Raw genomic sequence first — 19,796 nt, 5'->3', positions numbered from 1 at the left:
CTAGTCCATCTGTCACACTCCCCCTTCTGATACAAAATCTGGCTGCTTAGGTGACAGTGAGGAAGATAGTTGAGGGTAGCTGGGCAGAAAAATAACAAATGGAATTTAATCCAAGGTACAAGGAAAAGGAATTTTGAATAAGGGAAGGATATTGAATGAATTTAAAAAAAAGCTGCGGATGCTGGAAATCTAAAGCTATAACAGAAAATGCTAGAAACATTCAGGTCAGGCACCATCTGTGGAAAGAAAAATAGTTAACGTTTCAGGTCCGGGGCTCTTCATCAGAACAGAGGAAGGATAGAAGCAAGTTAGTCTGGGTAGCAGAGAAAGTGAAGGAGGGTGATGATGGCACAAAGGGAATTTCTCTGATAGGGTGAAATAATGTGGCGGTTAAAATCAGATGAAGCTTCTTTGTGTTGCTAATGTTATATAGTCTATGTTCTATAGTTTGCCCTATTGGAACATGCCCAGCAGGCTAGACTACATACAGAAAAAAATGGACCATAGGCAAAAATGTCAGTTCTCATACAAACAGAAGAGAGAGTTGGAGAGTTGGATGTTGAGTCCCGCAGGCTAGAATGTGCTCTGACAGAAGACTAGCTTGCTTTGGGCCTTGTAACAGAGCAGGAGGCCACAGACAGAAAGGTGGTGGGTTGGTGAGTCAAAGGGAGTGAGAGGGACCACAGAGCAGGTAGCAGGACAAGTCCCAGAAGGTGATTAAAAAGGCATATGGGATTCTTTCTTTTATCAGCTGAGGCACAGAATTTAAGATTAGGGAGGTTACACTAGAACTGTATAAATTACTAGTCAAGCATAGCTCCAATACGATATACAGCTCGTCACCACATTACAGATAGATGTGACTGTACTGGGGAAGGTTGAGATTTATGAAGAGGTTGCTGGTACAGGACAATTGTTGCTAGGAGGGAAGATTGAATAAGCTTGGGTTCTTTGGCTGAGGAGAGGCTAAATTAAGGTGTACAAAATCATTAAGGGCTTACAAAAAGGTGAAAAAAAGGTCCCATTTCCTCACCAGATGGGTCAAAATTCAGGGCCATGGATTTAAAGCAATTGATAGAAGGATGAGAGGGAGATGATGAAAGGTTTTTCCACTCAAGCGTGTTGTGAGGGTATAGAACTCCTGTCTAAAAGGATGGTAGAGGCAGAAACCCTAAACATAACTAAATGGTACTTGGACATATACTTAGAGAGATATCATCGGCAGAGCCATGGTCAAGTGCTAGAAGGTTACATGAGGGCTGCAGCTGGAGAGCTCCGTTTATCATCAGCACAGACATAATGGGCCAAATAGCTTTCGGTACTGAACATTTTCCCTGATTCTATAAATCATCTTGTGCCTCTCCTGGTGAGTCCCTTCCTGGTAAAGAGTTTCTCAAGATTCAAGTTGTCAATACTCAGAAGGATTTTAAATACATCAATAAAATTTCCTTTCAGCTCATTTGACCTTACCTTTAACTGATGCCAAGTATACAATGGGAAGTTCCAGAGCCAAGGGGTCTATGTAAAAAGATATCCAGATATGCACACACTATTCCAGACACAGATAAACAAATGACCAGCACTCAACCAGTGTCAGAACCAATGGTTTATGTTCTACATTCACCACATAATCATTTTTCTTCGAGTTCTCACTATTATTCAGTGCAGATGGTTTTGATGCTCAATGCTCACACATCCTTGCTGTGCCCTGTATCATAGAACATTACGGCATAGTACAGGTCCTTTGGCCCACAATGTTGTGCCGACATTTTATCCTGCTCTAAGATCTAGCTAACCCTTCCCTCCCACATAGCCCATTTCTCTATCATTCATGTGTCTATCTAAGTGTCTCTTAAATGTCCCTAATGGCAGTCACAGTAGTGTAGCGGTTAGCGTAATGCTATTACAGCGCCAGCGACCCGGGTTCAATTCGCCACTGTCTGTAAGTAGTTTAATATTCTCCCCATGTCTGTGTGGGTTTCCTCCGGATGCTCCGGTTTCCTTCCACATTCCAAAGACATACGGGTTAGGAAGTTATGGGCATGTTATGTTGGCACCAGAAGCGTGGTAACACTTGTGGGCTGCCCCTAGAACACTCTACACAAAAGATCATTTCACTGTGTGTTTCGATGTACACGTGACTAATAAAGATCTAATGTATCTGCCCCCACAACCTCTGCCGGCAGTGTGTTCCATGCACCCACCACTCCCTGTGTAAAAAAAACTTACCCCTGACATCCCCCTTATATCTTCCTCCAATCACCTTAAAATTATGTCCCCTCGTGTTAGCTATTGTCACCTTGGGAAAAAGTCTCTGACCGTCCACTCGATCTATGCCTCTTATCATCTTGTACACCTCTGTCAAGTCACCTCTCATCCTCCTCCTCGCCAAAGAGAAAAGCCCTAGCTCACTCAACCTATCCTCATAAGACATGCTTTTAAATCCAGGCAGCATTCCAGTAAATCTCCTCTGCACCCTCTCTAAAGCTTCCACGTTTCCTTTAATGAGGGACCAGAACTGAACATAAGACTCCAAGGGTGGTCTAACCAGAGTTCTATAGAGCTGCAACATCACCTCATGGGTCTTGAACTCAATACCCCGACTAATGAAGGCCAACACACCATACGCCTTCTTAACAACCCTATCGACCTGTGTGGCAACCTTGAGGGATCTATGAACGTAGACCCAAAGATCCCTCTGTTCCTCCACACTGATAAGAGTCCTGCCATTAACCTTGTATTCTGCCTTCAAATTCGATATTCTGAAGTGTATCACTTCACACTTATCCAGGTTGAACTCCATCTGCCACTTCTCAGCCCAGGTCTGCATTCTATCAATATCCTGTTGTAATCTACAGCAACTTTTTACACTATCCACAATACCACCAACCTTTGTATCATCAGCAAACTTACTAACCCACCCTTCCACATCCTCATCCAAGTCATTTATAAAAATCACAAAGAGCAGGGGTCCCAGAACACCACTGGTCACCGACCTCCAGGCAGAATACGCTCCACCTACCGCCACCCTGTCTTCTATGAGCGAGCCAATTCTGAATCCACACAGCCAAGTTTTCCTGGATCCCATGCCTCCTGACTTTCTGAATGAGCCTTCCATGAGAACCTTATCAAACGCCTTACTAAAATCCATGTACCATATCCACTGCTCTACCTTCATCAATGTGCTTTGTTACATCCTCAAAGAATTCAATTAGGCTTGTGAGGCACGACCTGCCCCTCACAAAGTCATGCTGACTGTCCCTTATGCTTCTCCAAATGCCCATAAATCCTGTCTCTAAGAATCTTCTCCATTAATTTGCCCACCACTGAAATAAGACTCACTGGTCTGTAATTCCCAGGGTTATCCCTACTCCCTTTCTTAAACAAAGGAACAACAATTGCCACCCTCCAGTCATCTAGCACTATTCCTGTGGCTAGTGAGAACATAAAGGTCATCGCCAAAGGCACAGCAATCTCTTCCCTCACTTCCCATAATAACCTTGGATATATTCCCTTCAGCCCCGGTGAATTATATATCCTAGTGCTTTTCAAAAGTTCCAGCACATCCTCTTTCCTGTGGAAATGAGGATGTATTTCGGTTTTGGTATTTTATGGTATTGCAGACAGCATTAAGACAAAAACAACAAAATGCTGAAATCACACAGCAAGTCAAGCAGCACCTAAGAGGAGAGAAATAATCAGTGATTCATCAGTACTGGAAAAGTAAATAAACAAGCGTGCAGAGATGGGAGGAATCAAGAAGGTGGAAATCAACTATATCAATGTAAAAAAAGGGAACAAATTGAAACAAAGGTTCAGCAACATTGCGTGGAAAACAAAGTTAAGAAATGTCTGAAATTGTTTTCATTAAATATTATGCCTCAAGAGTTGCAACATGCCCACGAGGATGAAGGCCAGTTCCTCATTTTACATTGGGCATCGTTAGAACAGTGTACGAGTCTGAAGGCAGGTCAGGGTGTGATTTGGACAGAAAATTAAAGTGACATGGGAATGAAAGCTCAGGTACCATCCTAATCAACTGAACAGATGTTCTACAATCAGAGGTCACCCAATCTGCATTTGGTTTCTCCAAAACAGATATCACATTGTGAATACTAAATGTAATAAATCAATTTGGAAGAACTTAAATGAATTGTTGCTTCATCTGAAAGGACTGTTTGGGATCCTAGATGGTGAGAATGGAAGACAAAAGGTATTACACGAGATGGTGCCTTGAGAAGGGAAGCAGTTGGTGGAAACAGAAGAATGAACCAGAGAGACATAGAGAAAATGGTCCCTCAGAACGCTGTAACAGAAGAGATGTTGGAATCCCATTGAAGACACTGGAAATTACGGAGGTTGGTAAAATGGAAGGAGAGTACCGAGTTAGGAAACTTTACTAGGAAAAGGAGTGATCATCCTTGTTCTGGCTGGGAGAGGGAGTGAAAGCAGAAATGCAGGAAATTGAGATGCAGTTAAGAACCTTGAAAACTATGGTAGAGGGGAAGCCACAGTTAAGAAAAAAAAAGATATCTCAAAGGACACTGTTGTAGCGAACTTCATCATGAGAACAGATAGAAAGGAGAAACTGGGAGAATGAAATGGAGTGCTTACAGCAAGAGCAAGCCGGGTGGGAGTTGGTGGACTTATAATGCACATTGGTCACTAACCAATTCATTGGGAGATGGAGACATGTAAAGAAATAGAAGAGGCAAATAGGGATAATGTGAAATTGAGAGCATGGTGAAATTTGACAGGAAGGAGGTTTCAACAGGAGCAAAGTAAAAGCATTGACAGCACTCAAACATAGCAATCTGCAAAATACCCCAATGTGGCCATAGTCAAGAGTGCAAAGCAAGGAAAGTGACCAAATTTCTTAATGTCAAATATGTAAGAGAATGAATTCATTGTAACCAAAGCCCTCTTTTTATTGCATACACAACATCTACATACAGGAGAAGCCTTTAGGAACGCCACACAAAATATGGCCTCTGTTGTGACTGCCATTCAACTACTATCAATCTTCCCTCTCCTGCAACCTAAAGCTAAGTATCAACTTTACAAATCTCACAGGTGCAGATTGTTTGTTCAGTTGGGCTCGACTTGGAACCTTGCCCATCTGACCTTCACATAGTTACAGCACAAACATGGACAAAAGAACTAAATTCCAGAGGTTAGGCAAGCAACTACTCTTGATGTCAGTAACAAAGTATAGCATCCAGGAGCCCCACTGAAATTCAATGGAATCAAGCATAAATTTTCACTCACGCATATTTGAGGCCAATAATTGCATCCTCTGAACATGGCTGGAGGAACTTGTGTGGGCTGTGTCCGAGGCCCACTTATCTTCAGCTGCTTCATTGACTATCATACATTCTGATGTGGGTATATCGTACAAGCTTTTGATGTTATTTGTGAAAAGGTCTGGATAACTTCAGGATAAGTAACAAGTAACATTTCCACCACACTAATTCCATCTCAATCACAAGAGAACTTAACTACATTACACTGACATTCAACTGCATCACCACTGTTAATACCCCACTATACCAAGGGGTCAATGTCTGAAAACACTCAACCACCTTCATAAATAAGAGCATGTCAACAGTTGAATATTTTGCAGTCTCTCTTGCATCTTAAAAGGTATATTCATCTCTCGACTCCCTACAGTCTTGTCACTGCTTGAGGCACAATTTTGGAGGGTGATGGAATACTCTCCAACCATCAACACTCAAGAGGCTGCACACTATCCGGAACACCTTATTTGATCAGTATCTCAATCACCACCTTAAATGTTCGTCCCTTCACCATCAGCACATTGTTGCTGCAGTAGCTAGTCAATACTTCTTTGGCACAAACTTTGTCCTAGCTTGTAAAGGACAAGGACAGTGAGAAAAGTGCTGGAACTATACCAAACAACTGGGAGAGTACCTTTACCATGCATGAAAGATGCTCACTGCCAGCTCCCCACAGTAAATAGAAATGGAAAACCAGCTGGGTCATGACAACAATGGTCACATCCCACGCAAAACTGTTACACAAGTACTGTATACAAGTAATACTAATTACAGATGCACTGCCAAGTGGTACATATAAAATACACATGGTTATTATTTAAAGTCAAAGATCTCAAGAAGAAACAGTGGAACTCCACAAGCCATTAACGCTGCTGACCAAATCATTTGCCAATATTTTTACAAATACTTCTATGGAAATATTTCTGGAACACAAAGCAGTAAGAACTTTGAACAGAGGATTTCCTAATGTTAAGCCGATTGCTCCCTTACTCCACAGTGGAATCTCCAAACAAATGGGCAGGAGTCAAGCCTCTTGCTTGCTGTAGATACAACTAGTAAAGGCTTCAAAGCAGACAATGCACTTTACAAATGGGCAATGCTCATCCTTCCTCACCTGTAACATCCCGCTGAATTGGTGGCAGAGATTTCCGCCCTTTACCACCTTTGAAGCTGGAGCGTCGCCATGATTGTGATCGTGACCGGGGGCTTTTTTTGAGCTGTTTTTTTGGAGACAGTGCCTCACTGATCTTGGATTCTTCTGCAAGGCTGGCATGGGGTTCCTTGACAATAGTTTGAGGGCTTGAGTTCCCATCATCATGTTTTTGAGAGACAAGGCTGGCATCAGTACACTGATCAGCACTTAGCCTGCCACTGCCCTGGTTACGGAGGCTCCTCCTTTGTGGGGTTTTTTCCTGCTTTGTGACACATTCTAAAACAAAAAAAATGAAGGGAGAGAAAATTCAACAGCAATCAAAACAGAAATGCTCTTCATAGACTGCACTTGACTGAACATAAATTATTGCATGAACTATCCACTTCCTTTCTCATTTATCTCTCTAACCTAACAGATACTGAGGAATTTATGCACAATTGTATCAAGGTGCATTCAATAATTAGACTAATTGTTTCTGTTCCAAATAGTGCATAAATTTCATAAATCTTGGCCTCGATCCAGTGTTAACTTCCAATTTCAGTCAAGACTGAAGTGCCAAACTTTAATTATGGTTTAATGTTAACAACAGGTCCAGTCTTCCCTGTCTGCTAATCTCTAGAATAGCTTTACATATATTTTCTGCCAAAAGGGTGCTTTGTTCATTGTTCATTTGATGGCCAAAACCCAGCAGAATCTTTATGCATTTATAAGCACTTGCCACCTGCTTAGCATGTCAGAAACATCTTTGCAGCCAACTTTCAAAGTACAATAATTATTACATAAACTAGTACTGAAGGTGATTAACTTAACTTGCCAACAGTAATATGAAAGGACAGGTGTCCCAGAAAACAACGTGCAAATTTAGAAATTCAGAGTTTTGTAGTAAGGGACATAAAACTGTTCCTTCTGAAGATTCACCATAAATGCAACTGAAGAGAAAGAAACAATCACTAAACAGAATTGAAAATTGACTCTTTCTGGTTACTAAGTTCAAGACCAAATGTTACATAGCAAATCTTACAAGGGAAACATGCAGCAAAGTCAGATACCAAAACCAAAATTTTTAATCATTCAATCAAATGGGAGAGGGCAACAGAATTGCATAGAATACCACAGAAACAGGTCTTTTGCAATGCTACAATTTATACTACAATAAGATTGTGGTGCTCAACCAAGTGAGCAATAATATCAGGGAAAATCCACTAGAAGTAGGACCAACCAATGTATCTAATTTTTATCCAATAAGTCTTTTCTAAATCAAAGATGGGAAAGGTCACTGAAAGTGCTATCAAGTAGCACTTATCATAGAACAGTACAGCACAATACAGGCCCTTCGGCCCACAATGTTGCCAACCATTAAACCTCGCCTAAGACTACCTAAGCCCTTCTTCCCACATATCCCTCTATTTTACATTCCTCCATATGCTTATCTAGCAAAAACCCATTTGCTTATGCCTAGTTTGCAGTTTTCCAAGACCACTCAGTTTAAGACCTCATTACAGCCTTGGTCTAAACATGAACCAAAGAACCAACGAGAGAGAGTGATTTCCTGTGTCCTCAAAGCATGTGTCTGAGTTTGGCATCAAGGAGCTTTGGTAAAATTCAAACAATGGGCATCAAGGGGAAAAACATGCCAATGGTTGGAGCCATGATCTACTTAATCAAAGGGCTTCTTTCCATCACAGTCTGAAGTGAGGATGTTTGCTGATGATTACACAACAATCAATTCCCTTTGGAACTCCAGAAAATAGTCAGTGCATGCCTATAACCAGGCATGGCCGATAAATGGCAAGTAACATTCACACCAAAGTGCCAGGCAATGACCATCCCCATCAAGAGAGTCCAACTTACTCTTGATATTCAATGGTATTATCATAGACAAGACCGCCACAACCAACATCCCAGGGCGTGGGGGTGGTCATCATTGATCAGGGATTCAGCTGAAACAGCCACATAAATGGTCTGGCCACAAGAACAGGTCAGATGTTGGATTTTCTGTGCACAATTAGCTTCCTGACATGCCATCTGCAAAGCACAGGTTAGGAGTGTGATGATACCATATCTGCTTGAATGAATGTAGCTCCACAAACACTCAAGAAATTCAGCATAATCTAGAAATAAGCAGCCCATTTGATCTTCAACATACCAAGCTACATTTATTTCTTCCACTTCAACTGCACAGTAGCTGCAATATGCACCATCTACAAATTGCACTGCAGTTAGTTGTCTAGTCTACTGCAAAAGCCCTTCCAAATTCAAAATGTGCCCCAAGGGCAGAGATGTGATTAGAACACTGCTTCCTGCGAATTCCCTTCCAAGTCTCACACCATTGTGACATGGAAATATATTGTTCCTTACTCGTCACTAGGTCTAAATCTTGGAACTCCCTAATCAAACAACATTGTGGGAGTACCTTCACCAGAAGGATTAGAGCAAATTTAAACTGCCTGTCAACTTCGTGGACAATTAGGGAGGGATTAGCAACAAAAAAAAATGAAAATGGCAGAAAGGCAGTGTGACTTCTGAGGGATTGAATACAGGCCAAGTGTAGTGAACAGTGGGTTAACTAAAATTGCAATAGCTCTTTCAACTCATCTGTGACAAGGTCTTATTCACCTGAAGGAAGTGAACATATTCTTACCAGATTCCACATGCTTCTACTTCCTTAATATCTTACCTTGGTTTACACTGAGCTGTTTCCTCATTGGTTAACATGCATTTATTAACAGGAACATATTGGCTTATGACTGATTTGTACAAGCGGGTTTCTTGGCAAATTGGTCACTCACTGACAGGCTATATAACTTTCCTTTTAACTATTTTGTGTTTCCCCTTCAGAACATTTTGATTTGTATTTTTACAGCAGGTGGGCACATATGGTATGTATTGCACAACATTTGAAGGAAGTGAACATATTCTTACCAGATTTCACTTGCTCCTGATATCTGTTACATTTCTTTTTAGATGAGGATAAGGCCTATTAAAAAAAATCCATTAGGTTAAGAATAGCAGTTATTACAATCTGTTTAGAACAATTGTGAAATGATCTTTATGTAACCTGTAAAACCATCTGCTGACATTTTGGATCTTAACTGAATTTTTGCTCAAATGCCTCTTACGATGGGGGCATATATCTATTAAATATGTAAAGAGCTTTGAGTTTGATAAATGTGTGCACATATAAAACTCCTATTCTGAAGTAATTTGCCAAGACTTCCGTTAGATGCAACTTTGAAGAAGTTTTGGTTTTTTAAGATTTGAATTATATAGGCCGGGGTGGGGAAAAGAACTTCAATTAAACTACATTATGTCTTCTCCTGGCATGTTTTTTGCATGAACACAAACCATACACTTTCCAGTGAATATCCTAGGAGGACTCCCTACCACCCTCCTCCCCCTCTCCCCCTCCCAAGCCTAGGAATACAGAAGCCACACTGAGCCTGGTTGGTAAACTCGAAGGTGATCAAGCATTAAATTTTGGATTGTTCTGCTGTGCAAGGACCAACATCCAGTTGAATAAATTTATTAGTCAACTTGAGGCAGCAACACTCTACTTCTTGTCCATTTTCCTGGCCTTTCCATGCCATGCACCACTGGATGCAAAGGTGTGCAGCCAATGTTTCCCATTTACCCTGACCTAGACTACAGCAAACCCAGTAAGATGGTGGAGAACTTAGTTTGATACACAAAAGTGTTTTAAAAGTTAAGTTACCAACCTGATCTGGTTGCAGTGTGTTTGGATTGGCATTCCGGAGTCTGGTTGGCAACAGAACAGAAATAATCAAAGAAAACATCAGTAATGGAGATAGAACCTTAAGTAAATACATTTAAAGTTTTAAAACACTAAATTTTTGCCAAAAGCAAGCTTGATATACTGCCTCATTATTTCAATAAAGAATGAGAGAACATTCAGTTGTGCATTTGGCATATCCTCAGGGTGTCTCAAAAGTGCTGCCTTGGAAAGCAATTAATCTTGAAGTTTAATGACTGTTGTAGTTGCTGAGATCCATCCTAGATTGCCTACTGAAAGTTCGAAATTGCGGAAATTGGCCATATTCTTTCTCGAACTAAAGACAGGGTGATGCCCGAGGACTAGACAACTGCAAATATTACACCCTCCTCAAAAGAAGGCACAAGGATAAGTAGTCAATTTAACCTCTGTGGTGGGGACAATTTAATAAATGATAATCAGGGAAATAATTAGCTGACACTTGGACAGGTGCAAATAGATTAGGAAAAGCCAATACAAAGTTATTAAAAGCAAATCATGTTTAAGAGTTTTCTGTTGAAAGAACAATGGAAAATGCAGCCAATGTGGTACATAGAAACTTGCAAATGTCTATTAAGTGCATTTTATCAAAATACACTTAATAGACATGATCGTCTCTAGAACCATGGAGTGGGGTTGGAACTCTGGATTTGCTTAAGAGGTGTGGCAGCAGGTGGAAGGAATATCAATGGTAGTGATCATAATTCAGTTCAATTCAGTGTAGTTATAGGAAAGGACAGTGGTCAAATCAGAGTAAAAATTCTAAGTTGGGGCAAGGCAAATATTACTAGGCTGAAAAGGATCAGAATTTGATAGTAAACCAGTCATATCAATGAGAGGCATTCAAAAGATTCAGGGTAAACTGATTCCCATAAAGAAAAAGAGTTGAACGGTCAAATTTTGAGCCTCGGGATGGCTAGGTTCCTGCAGAAATGGGGCAAGACAAGGGAAGCTTATGTCAGGCACTGAGAACCCAGAACATAGTAAATATAGGGGTGAGAAAGGGAAATTAGAAAAGCAAAGAGAAGGCAAGTAAAATGGAAGGAAATCCAAAGATGCCACCTAGGTATACAAAGAATAATTAAGTGTAGAGCTATCAAGGACAAAAACAGCAAAGAATCAATTGGAGTCAATGAATTCTTTACAACTGTCTACAAAAGAGGGTCAATACCAATGATGTAGTTAAGGAGGGGATATTGGATGGGATAAGAAGAATAAAAGTATTAAAGGGCTTAGCATCTTTGAAAATGGATGAATCCAGGCCCATATGAAATATAGCCTAGTGTGTTAAAAGCAATGGACGAAAGTGCCGAGGCTCTGACCAATATTTTTCCAATCACTCCTGGCTACTGGAATGGTGCCAGAGAATTGCATAGTTGTTTAAAAATAAAGAGGTAACCCAAGCAATTACAGGCCAATTAGTTTAACTCTTGATTGTGAACAAATTGTTGGAATCAATCCTGAATGACAGTACAAACCCTCATTTAGAAAGGCACAAACTAATCAAGGATTGTCGGTATAGATTTGTTGAAGGAAGGCCACGAATGACTAACTCGATTGAATTTTTTTTGAGGTAATATGGAGGGTCAATGAGAGTAGTTGCTTGTTGTCAAAAGCCTTGTTGAAATCCATGGTGTCCACACACGGTGTAGGAGCAGAGAGGTATTGTTGCAGCTATATAGGACCCTGGTCAGACCCCACTTGGAGTACTGTGCTCAGTTCTGGTCGCCTCACTACAGGAAGGATGTGGAAGCCATAGAAAGGGTGCAGAGGAGGTTTACAAGGATGCTGCCTGGAATGCCAAGCATGCCTTATGAAAGCAGGTTGAGGGAACTCGGCCTTTTCTCCTTGGAGCAACAGAAGATGGGGGGGACCTGATAGAGGTATATAAGATGATGAGGGGCATTGATCAGGTGGATAGTCAGAGGCTTTTCCCCAGGACTGAAATGGTGGCCACAAGAGGACATCGGTTTAAGGTGCTGGGGAGTAGGTATAGAGGAGATGTCAGGGGTAAGTTTTTTTTTTACTCAGAGAGTGGAGAGTGTGTGGAATGGGCTGCCGGCAACGGTGGTGGAGGCAGATACGATAGGGTCTTTTAAGAGACTGTTGGATAGGTACATGGAGCTGAGAAAAATAGAGGGCTATGGGTAAGCCTAGTAATTTCTAGGGTAGGGACATGTCCGGCACAGCTTTGTGGGCCGAAGGGCCTGAATTGTGCTGTAGGTTTTCTATGTTCTATTAAGCTGGTCAGTAAAATAAAGGTACATGGGATTCTAGGGGAGTAGCAAATTAGATCTAAATTGCTTCAGTGGTAGTAGACAAGAGGAGTTTGTGTGATGGGAAGACTTACCAGTGAAGTAATACAAGACCTTGCTTCTTGCAACCTATTAAACTTTAGTCAAGTTTATTATCATATTAATAATTTAAACTTGAAGTGGGAGGTAATGCATTGGGAAGGTGCAACAGGGCAAGAGAATTTATGACAAATTGGAGGAGATTTTGTGGTCCAGAGGAACCTTGGGAGTGTACAGATCTTCCCCAACTTATGAACACCCAATTTATTTACAGCCTATACATACAAAGGAGCATTTGGGAGAATGGCAGGATGGATTTGCCAGCTGCTATGGGGCTGCAAGTATCTTCTGTGTAGGAACTGGTTTAAAGCTGCATTTCCAATTTGCAGTGTTCAAGTTAAAAACATTTCACAGGAGCAGAACCCAGCCATAACCTGGAGAGGATCCTTCCAGCCACAGACCCTTAAAGAGGAAGACAAGGTGATTTAAAAAGACTTGAGATGTTTTCCTTCATTAGCAGAGGCACAGATTCAAAGCAGAGGTTGTGCTAGAATTACATACCCTTGCTAAGCCACAGCTTGATTTTCACACTACAGGAAAGATACCATTGCACCAGTGAGATTGTGGATGTTGCCAAGACTGGAAAATAGTGACAATAGGGAAAAGATGGGATTGGCTGAGGTGAGACTTAATAGAGGTGTATAAAATTGAAGAACATATTTCTCTTAGCCAGGAGGTCAAAAATCAATTAATTGGAAAAAAAATGTTTTCACCAAGTGGGTGGCAGGGATCTCAGACTCACTGCTTTACAGGAGAGGCAGAAATCCTCACATTTTAAAAAGGAATCTTTGAATAAATATCAAATTCAGAAATAAAACACTAAATTGTTAGAAGTCATAGTAAAACAGTAAAGAGCTGAAAACCTATAGCAACAGGAAATGTATTAATTTCAATTGCTGCAAAGATCAGAGGTTTGTCAATCTCCACTTGAAACACAAGATGCAAGGCAATTATTTTCTCAATTTTTCCAACAGTCTGAAGATTCAGAAAGCTAATCAGTTCTTAAGTTAGTTTCATATCCTCCATGGAAAATATTGCTATCAAAATACTGGCATACAGGAAACTGGAGAAAGGTATTGGCTTTATCTGAAGTACAATCATGGCTTTGTAAGTAAAAATAATTCATTGGTTGTGAAGCACACTGAAACATAGGTTTATTTAACCACTGCCAAAAAAATTCTGGGAATTATAGACCAAATGCCAAAATAATGTTTAACAACACAGAAGCCCAATCTTCTCACTTTCAAGATTTGGGGCTCATTTCTGAAAAATTATCAGCAGCAAAAGAAGGAATAATATTTCAAGACTAAGGCCATAGTACCATTACCATTTACTTTACATCTGAGAAAAATGGTACAACTTCTGTATGAATGGTCTAACAAATTCTACGTATAGAAACACTTCATGTCCTCAAGAAGCCACAAAAGGTTTCCAGCTAGTTGAGAACTTTGAAGAATCTGTTATTATGCTGAATGAAATACTAGGTAATAAGTCATCTCATAGTTCCTTACAACATTGGAAGCCATTTGGTCTATCAAGTCTATGCCAGCTCTCTCAGCAATTCCACTACCCCTCTCTCCCACATGTTCCACCTTGATTCTTCTGCCACCTACTTAAACTAGGGCCAATTAACCTACTAGCATGTCTTTGAGATGTGTGTAGATACCAAAGCACCAAACAGAAGCCAGGCAGTCATAAGTAGAGCACATAAACATGACAAATAGCACCATAAGTCAGGATTAAACCCAGGTCACTGGAGCTGAGGCATAAGATCCCAACATATATAAACAACCACTGGGTTTTGTTGTTTTGAGGAGAAAACATTCACCAGAACTTTGGGTAGAATTCCTATGGTCCTTCAATATGGCAAGGTATATTTTGTGTGTCATCAACCTGTAGCAACAAACAAGATGCTGCAGGAACTCAGCAGGTCAGGCATCATCTGTGCAGGAAAATGGACAGTCGATGCTTTGGGTCAAGGCCCTTCATCTGGACTAAAAGGGGTGAAGATAATCAGTATAAAGGTGAAGGAGAGAGTGGAGCAAGAGCTAGCAAGCATTAAGTGGATCCAGGTAAGATGGAGTGATAGGCAGGTGGAGGAGGGAAGAGTGGAAATAGGGAGAGAGGATGGGAGCCGATAGGCGGAGGCAACAAAGGGCTGTAGATGATAGAATCTGATAGGAGAGGGAGGAGGAGCAGATGGAAGTCCGATAGGAACAGTGGGGGAAAGGAACCAGTCTCAGAAATGTGTGGGTGATGGGTAGACGGCGTTGGTGGAACAGGAAAAAGAACCAAGGTGATGGGGGCAAGGGGAGGTGGGGGAGGAACTGGGTGGATCAAAAGGAGAGAGGAAGGGACAGAGGGGGGAGGCGTTTACCCGAAATTGGTTATCGATCCGAGACGCTTCTCTCGCCAGATTTTGCCAAGTTTCCCTAACTCTATCTTCCGAGTAACTACAGCGTTTTCTGTCCTGAACCTCAATTTAACGTCTCATTCGAAAAGCACCACCCCCATCAACGGAGCAACCGGGCAGTCAGCCCAGATTAAGCATCACTGGGACCCGCAACATCGCCTTGATACTTCAGGCCAAAGTGACAGCCGGCAAATCCCTGGAGAAACAAAGTACATATTAGGTGCCACCACTTGTCACCTCAGAGGAACATCCCGCCGAGATACAGCCTTTACCTTTTTTTGATGCTCTCACCCTCCGCCATTTTTACACCCTTTCCCGCCTCCCGCGCGAGGGACCACGGGTCCTTCGTCGTTGCGCGTCAGTCGCAAGGCCCGCCGGTCAATGTAGTGCGCTGTGCGGTATGGGGGGGGGCGGGGGCAGGGAGATTGACGCCAGCACGCATGCGCGGTCTCCCTCTCCCCGCCCCGCCCCGCCGCGCCGAGTGCGGCTGCCGATCGCCGCCGTCAGTGGGAAGCGTTCGGATGCCAGCCCGCGCGAGGCAGCCAACTGTCAGTCAGTTTGAAAGGGCGGCGCGAGCGGCCGGAAAGAGCCGAACTGCCCGCGAACGCCAGCGGCTCGCCGAAAGTTCCGAGCGCGTCGGCCGCGGCGGGGGAATCGGCCGAGGAGGGAGATCTTTCAGCTGTGAAGGAACTGCTGCTGCCGCCGGGTGGGTGTGAGGTGATGAGGGGAGCGCGGTTTGTCTGGGCTGCGCTGGCTGGCGTCCGCTGGGTTGGCGACGGTGAGCAGCGTACCTGGGCGCGGTAGGCGTCCAGGTGAGTCACGGGTTGAGTGACCAGGTGAACGCTGTGCTGAGCTTCAGCCCACATCCTCAGCACTTAAACGTTTAACGCAAACATCGCGACTCCAATTACATCGGCAGGTTATTTAGACTGTCTTTTTTTGAAAATGGCTATTTTCTATTTAACGCTTCCTTGTCTGTTGCAACTTCTTCCCAGTTGATATCGTCATCAGAGGGACTAGGTCACCTCTGATTGCCTAATTGCGATGGTTGTTGTGTGACTCTTGAACGAACGCATTTGTGTCCAATCCCCTGGGTTCTCCACACACTTAATGATTATATTGGAATAGTGGGGGGAAAAAAGTGGGCATCTCAGATACTTCCTGGCAGTGGCCATGGTTGAAAGAAGCTGTGACTTTGAAACCTGAATTGCTAGTATGTTATGGGGAGTGTTGATTCATGAAGCATGTCATCTAATTTAGGTATTGTAGGAGACTGCAGAATCTGGAGCAACACAAAAGAGGTGCTGGAGGAACACAGCGGGTCAGGCAGCATCTATGGAGAGAAATGGACAGTCGACGTTTTAGGTCGAGATCCTTCATCTGATCTGAAGGGTCTCGATCTGAAACGTCGACTAAGATATGATGACAATATTATGGAAATACTCAGGGTAGGTAGTATCTGAGAGAGAAGTGCAGGGTTAATATTTCAGGTTGATGACCTTCCATTAGAATAGATAATTGGAGCGCTACAAACAATGCGTGGGATGGGACAAAGAAGTAGATGTACAGAAGCGAGAGCACATACATATGAATTGATCAAATGTGAACTGTCTCATGTCTCCAGAACATCTGGTCACCTTGGTACCTTAATGAAAAGGACAAGCAATTTGGTGTGATTTATTTGGCATATTATATAATTGAAATATGGGAGCTGTTACCATCAGTAGTGATTATAATGAATTACATGGATGTGACTAAGGGGAAACAAAATCAGAACATGTAATAGATTGAATTTTCCATGTGAGAAAGTATGGTGGGAGGAGGAGCATAAATGGCAAAATGAACCATTTGTGCAGAATTTCCCATGTGTGTTGCAATTTTGGTTTGACACCTGCAGCAGATAATAAATGTGGATGTAATCTGTTTAAAGCAGCAGCCTATATGGTAGGAACCTGTAGAAAAATTATCTAAACTCAAATATCTTTGTGGGCTTAATCTACCAGGTGATGAGGAAATAACTGCAGCATGGGAATTGCATCTATTAAATCACCGTGTACTTTGGATTGATTGAACTTTTATTTCAACATAGGCTTGACAAAGTATATTTTAAAATGAAGTGATTTTTTTAAACAGAAGCATATTTTAAAATCAAGTTATAAAAAAAGGAGTCTAAATGAGTTTGGAAGAATAAAATCTTAGGAATATTGGAGAATATTACTGCATTAGGTACACAGAATTATGAGGGGCATAGATAGGGTAGGCAGTGGGAAACTTTTTCCCATAGCAAGTTTAGAATAAGGGATCTAGTAGGAAACTGAGGAAGAACTTTTTCCACCTAGCGAGTGGTTGAAATCTGGAAAGTACTGTGTGAGTGGGTAGTGGAGGCAAGTACTCTCACAACATTTAAGAAGTATCCAGGCGAGCACTTGAATCACCAAGGGATGGTAGGCTTTGGACTAAGCACTGGTAAATGGAATTAATGTAGATGTGTACTTGATGATCGATAATAACATGGTGGCCTGAAGGACCTGTTTCTATGCTGTACGATGATAAATCAGCAGTTGAGGATTATTCACCTGGATTTTCAAAATATATTTCATTAAGTTTTAATGCAGGGCTTTTAAAGGTATTTAAATCCTTTTGAAATCTGTTGTCTTCTCAAACTCAACCTTGCTACTTTCACCAATGTTTCCATCTCATGTCCTTGACAGTTCTAGCACCTTCAGATGACTGTCTTTGCACGAACTCTTGTCTGAATCCCTTCATTTAGGTTTTGACTCTACCACACTACCAAGTCACACATGACCTGTGTGATTGTTACACATAAACTTCCCCTCCTCATCCTTCTCAATCTATCTGGTATGATTGAACCCTTGGTGTCATTTGGCTGGTGGTAATGTACTTACTTGGTGCCATCCAAAACACTGCAATAGGTTTTCTTCCTGCAGCATTCCCACTCCTATTTATCATTTGCACATTATCCCTTGGTGACGCCTTCCAAAAATAAGAATTGCATTACATGTGTATGCTGAGGGGATACACCTCTTCCTCAACACCACCTCACTTAATCCCTTAAACTGATCCTAAATTGCCAGACTGATTTCATGACATCTAGTAGTGGATCAACAGAAGTTTCCTTCAACTAAATATTGGGATAATTTAAGCCATTTTCTTCATTGCCACAACAAACTTCATTCCCTGCTCGGACTCTTATCATTTTGAGCAAATGAAGCTGATTGTTTCCAACCTTGGTGTTAATTTGACAGTGAAATGAGCTGCAGTTGCATATCTGCACTATCACTAAGACCAGCAATTTCCATTTCTGTAACATTGCCTGTGACTCTCTCCCCCACTGAGCTCATTCTCCATTGAAACCCTTGCCCATGCCTTTCATCACCTCTAACCTTGATCAATCTAATACTTCCTGACCAGTCTCCCATCTTGTATTGGTTTATTATTGTCACTTGTACTGAGGTACAGTGAAAAACCTGTCTTGCATACCGTTCATACAGATCAATTCATTACACAGTGCATTGAGGTAGTACAGGGTATAAACAATAACAGAATACAGAGTAAAGTGTCGCAGCTACAGGGAAGTGCATTGCAGGTGGACAATAAGGTGCAAGGTCATAACAAGGTAGAGCCACTGCATCTATCTCATCATATAAGGGAATTGTTCGATAGTCTTATTGCACTGGGATAGAAGCTGTCCTTGAGCCAGGTGGTATGTGCCCTCAGGTTCCTGTATCTCTGCCTGATGGGAGCGGAGAGAAGAGAGAATGACCCAGGTGAGTGGGGTCTTTGATTATGTCAGCTGCTTCACCAAGGCAGCGAGAAGTATAGACAGTGTCCATGGAGGGGAGGCTGATTTCCGTGATGTGCTGGGCTGTGTCCACAACTCTCTGCAGTTTCTTGTGGTCCCGGGCAGAGCAGTTGCCATATCAAGCCATGATGCATCCAGATAGGATGCTTTCTATGGTGCATCTGTAAAAGTTGGTGAGAGTCAAAGGGGACAAACCAAATTTCTTTAGCCTCCTGAGGAAGTAGAGGCACTGGTGAGCTTTCTTGGCCGTGGCGTCTATGCGGTTGGACCAGAACGTGCTATTGGTGATGTTCACTCCCAGGAACTTGAAGCTCTCAACCCTCTTGACCTCAGCACCATTGATGTAGACAGGTGCATGTACACCGCCCCCTTTCCTGAAGTCAATGACCAGCTCTTTTGTCTTGCTGACATTGAGGGAAAGGTTGTTGTCATTACACCATGTCACTAAGCTCTCTATCTCCTTCCTGTACTCTGACTCATCATTATTTGAGATAAGGCCTACTACGGTGGTATCATCTGCAAACTTGTAGATGGAGTTAGAGCAGAATTTGGCCATGCAGTCATGAGTATATAGGGAGTAGAGTGGAGGGCTGAGGACATAGCCTTATGGGGCACCAGTGTTGAGAATAACCGTGCTGGATGTGTTGCTGCCTATCCTCACTGTTCGCAGTCTGTTGGTCAGAAAGTCAAGGATCCAGTTGCAGAGGGAGGTGATGAGTCCCAGGTCTTGTAGTTTGGTGATGAGTTTGCTTGGAATTGAAGGTGGAGCTGTGGTCAATAAACAATAGTCTAATGTAGGTGTCTTTACTGTCGAGATGCTCCAGAGATAAGTGTAGGGCCAGGGAGATGGCATCCATTGTAGACCTGTGTCGGCAGTAGGCGAATTTCAGTGGGTTGAGGTTGTCTGGTTGGCTGGAGTTAATGCATGCCATGACCAGCGTCTCGAAGCACTTCATGATGGTGGATGTCAGAGCCACCAGTCGGTAG

At 42.3% G+C, this 19,796-nt stretch overlaps 2 protein-coding genes across 2 annotated transcripts in view; one reads left to right on the top strand and one right to left on the bottom strand.

The window, feature by feature from the left end:
• The window catches only part of LOC127584998 (kinetochore-associated protein DSN1 homolog), a 45,562-nt gene extending 30,224 nt beyond the window's left edge, over nucleotides 1–15,338 (bottom strand). The window contains exons 1-4 of the mRNA XM_052042100.1: nucleotides 15,259–15,338; nucleotides 10,167–10,206; nucleotides 9,373–9,427; nucleotides 6,412–6,726 (exon numbers count right to left, since the gene is read on the bottom strand). Of these exons, the coding sequence (XP_051898060.1) occupies nucleotides 6,412–6,726; nucleotides 9,373–9,427; nucleotides 10,167–10,206; nucleotides 15,259–15,287 (439 nt within the window). The 5' untranslated portion in view covers nucleotides 15,288–15,338. The remainder of the gene's footprint in view (nucleotides 1–6,411; nucleotides 6,727–9,372; nucleotides 9,428–10,166; nucleotides 10,207–15,258) is intronic.
• Nucleotides 15,339–15,377: 39 nt separating this feature from the next.
• mvb12a (multivesicular body subunit 12A) overlaps nucleotides 15,378–19,796 on the top strand; it is a 45,080-nt gene continuing 40,661 nt past the window's right edge. The window contains exon 1 of the mRNA XM_052042106.1: nucleotides 15,378–15,692. The gene's annotated coding sequence lies outside the window, so the exon portion shown is untranslated. The remainder of the gene's footprint in view (nucleotides 15,693–19,796) is intronic.

The sequence above is a fragment of the Pristis pectinata genome, chromosome 31 (genome assembly GCF_009764475.1).
Source record: "Pristis pectinata isolate sPriPec2 chromosome 31, sPriPec2.1.pri, whole genome shotgun sequence".
Classification (NCBI taxonomy): Eukaryota; Metazoa; Chordata; class Chondrichthyes; order Rhinopristiformes; family Pristidae; genus Pristis; species Pristis pectinata.
Note: the sequence above shows the minus strand (reverse complement) of the source record. Positions and strands in the feature narration are given on the sequence as shown.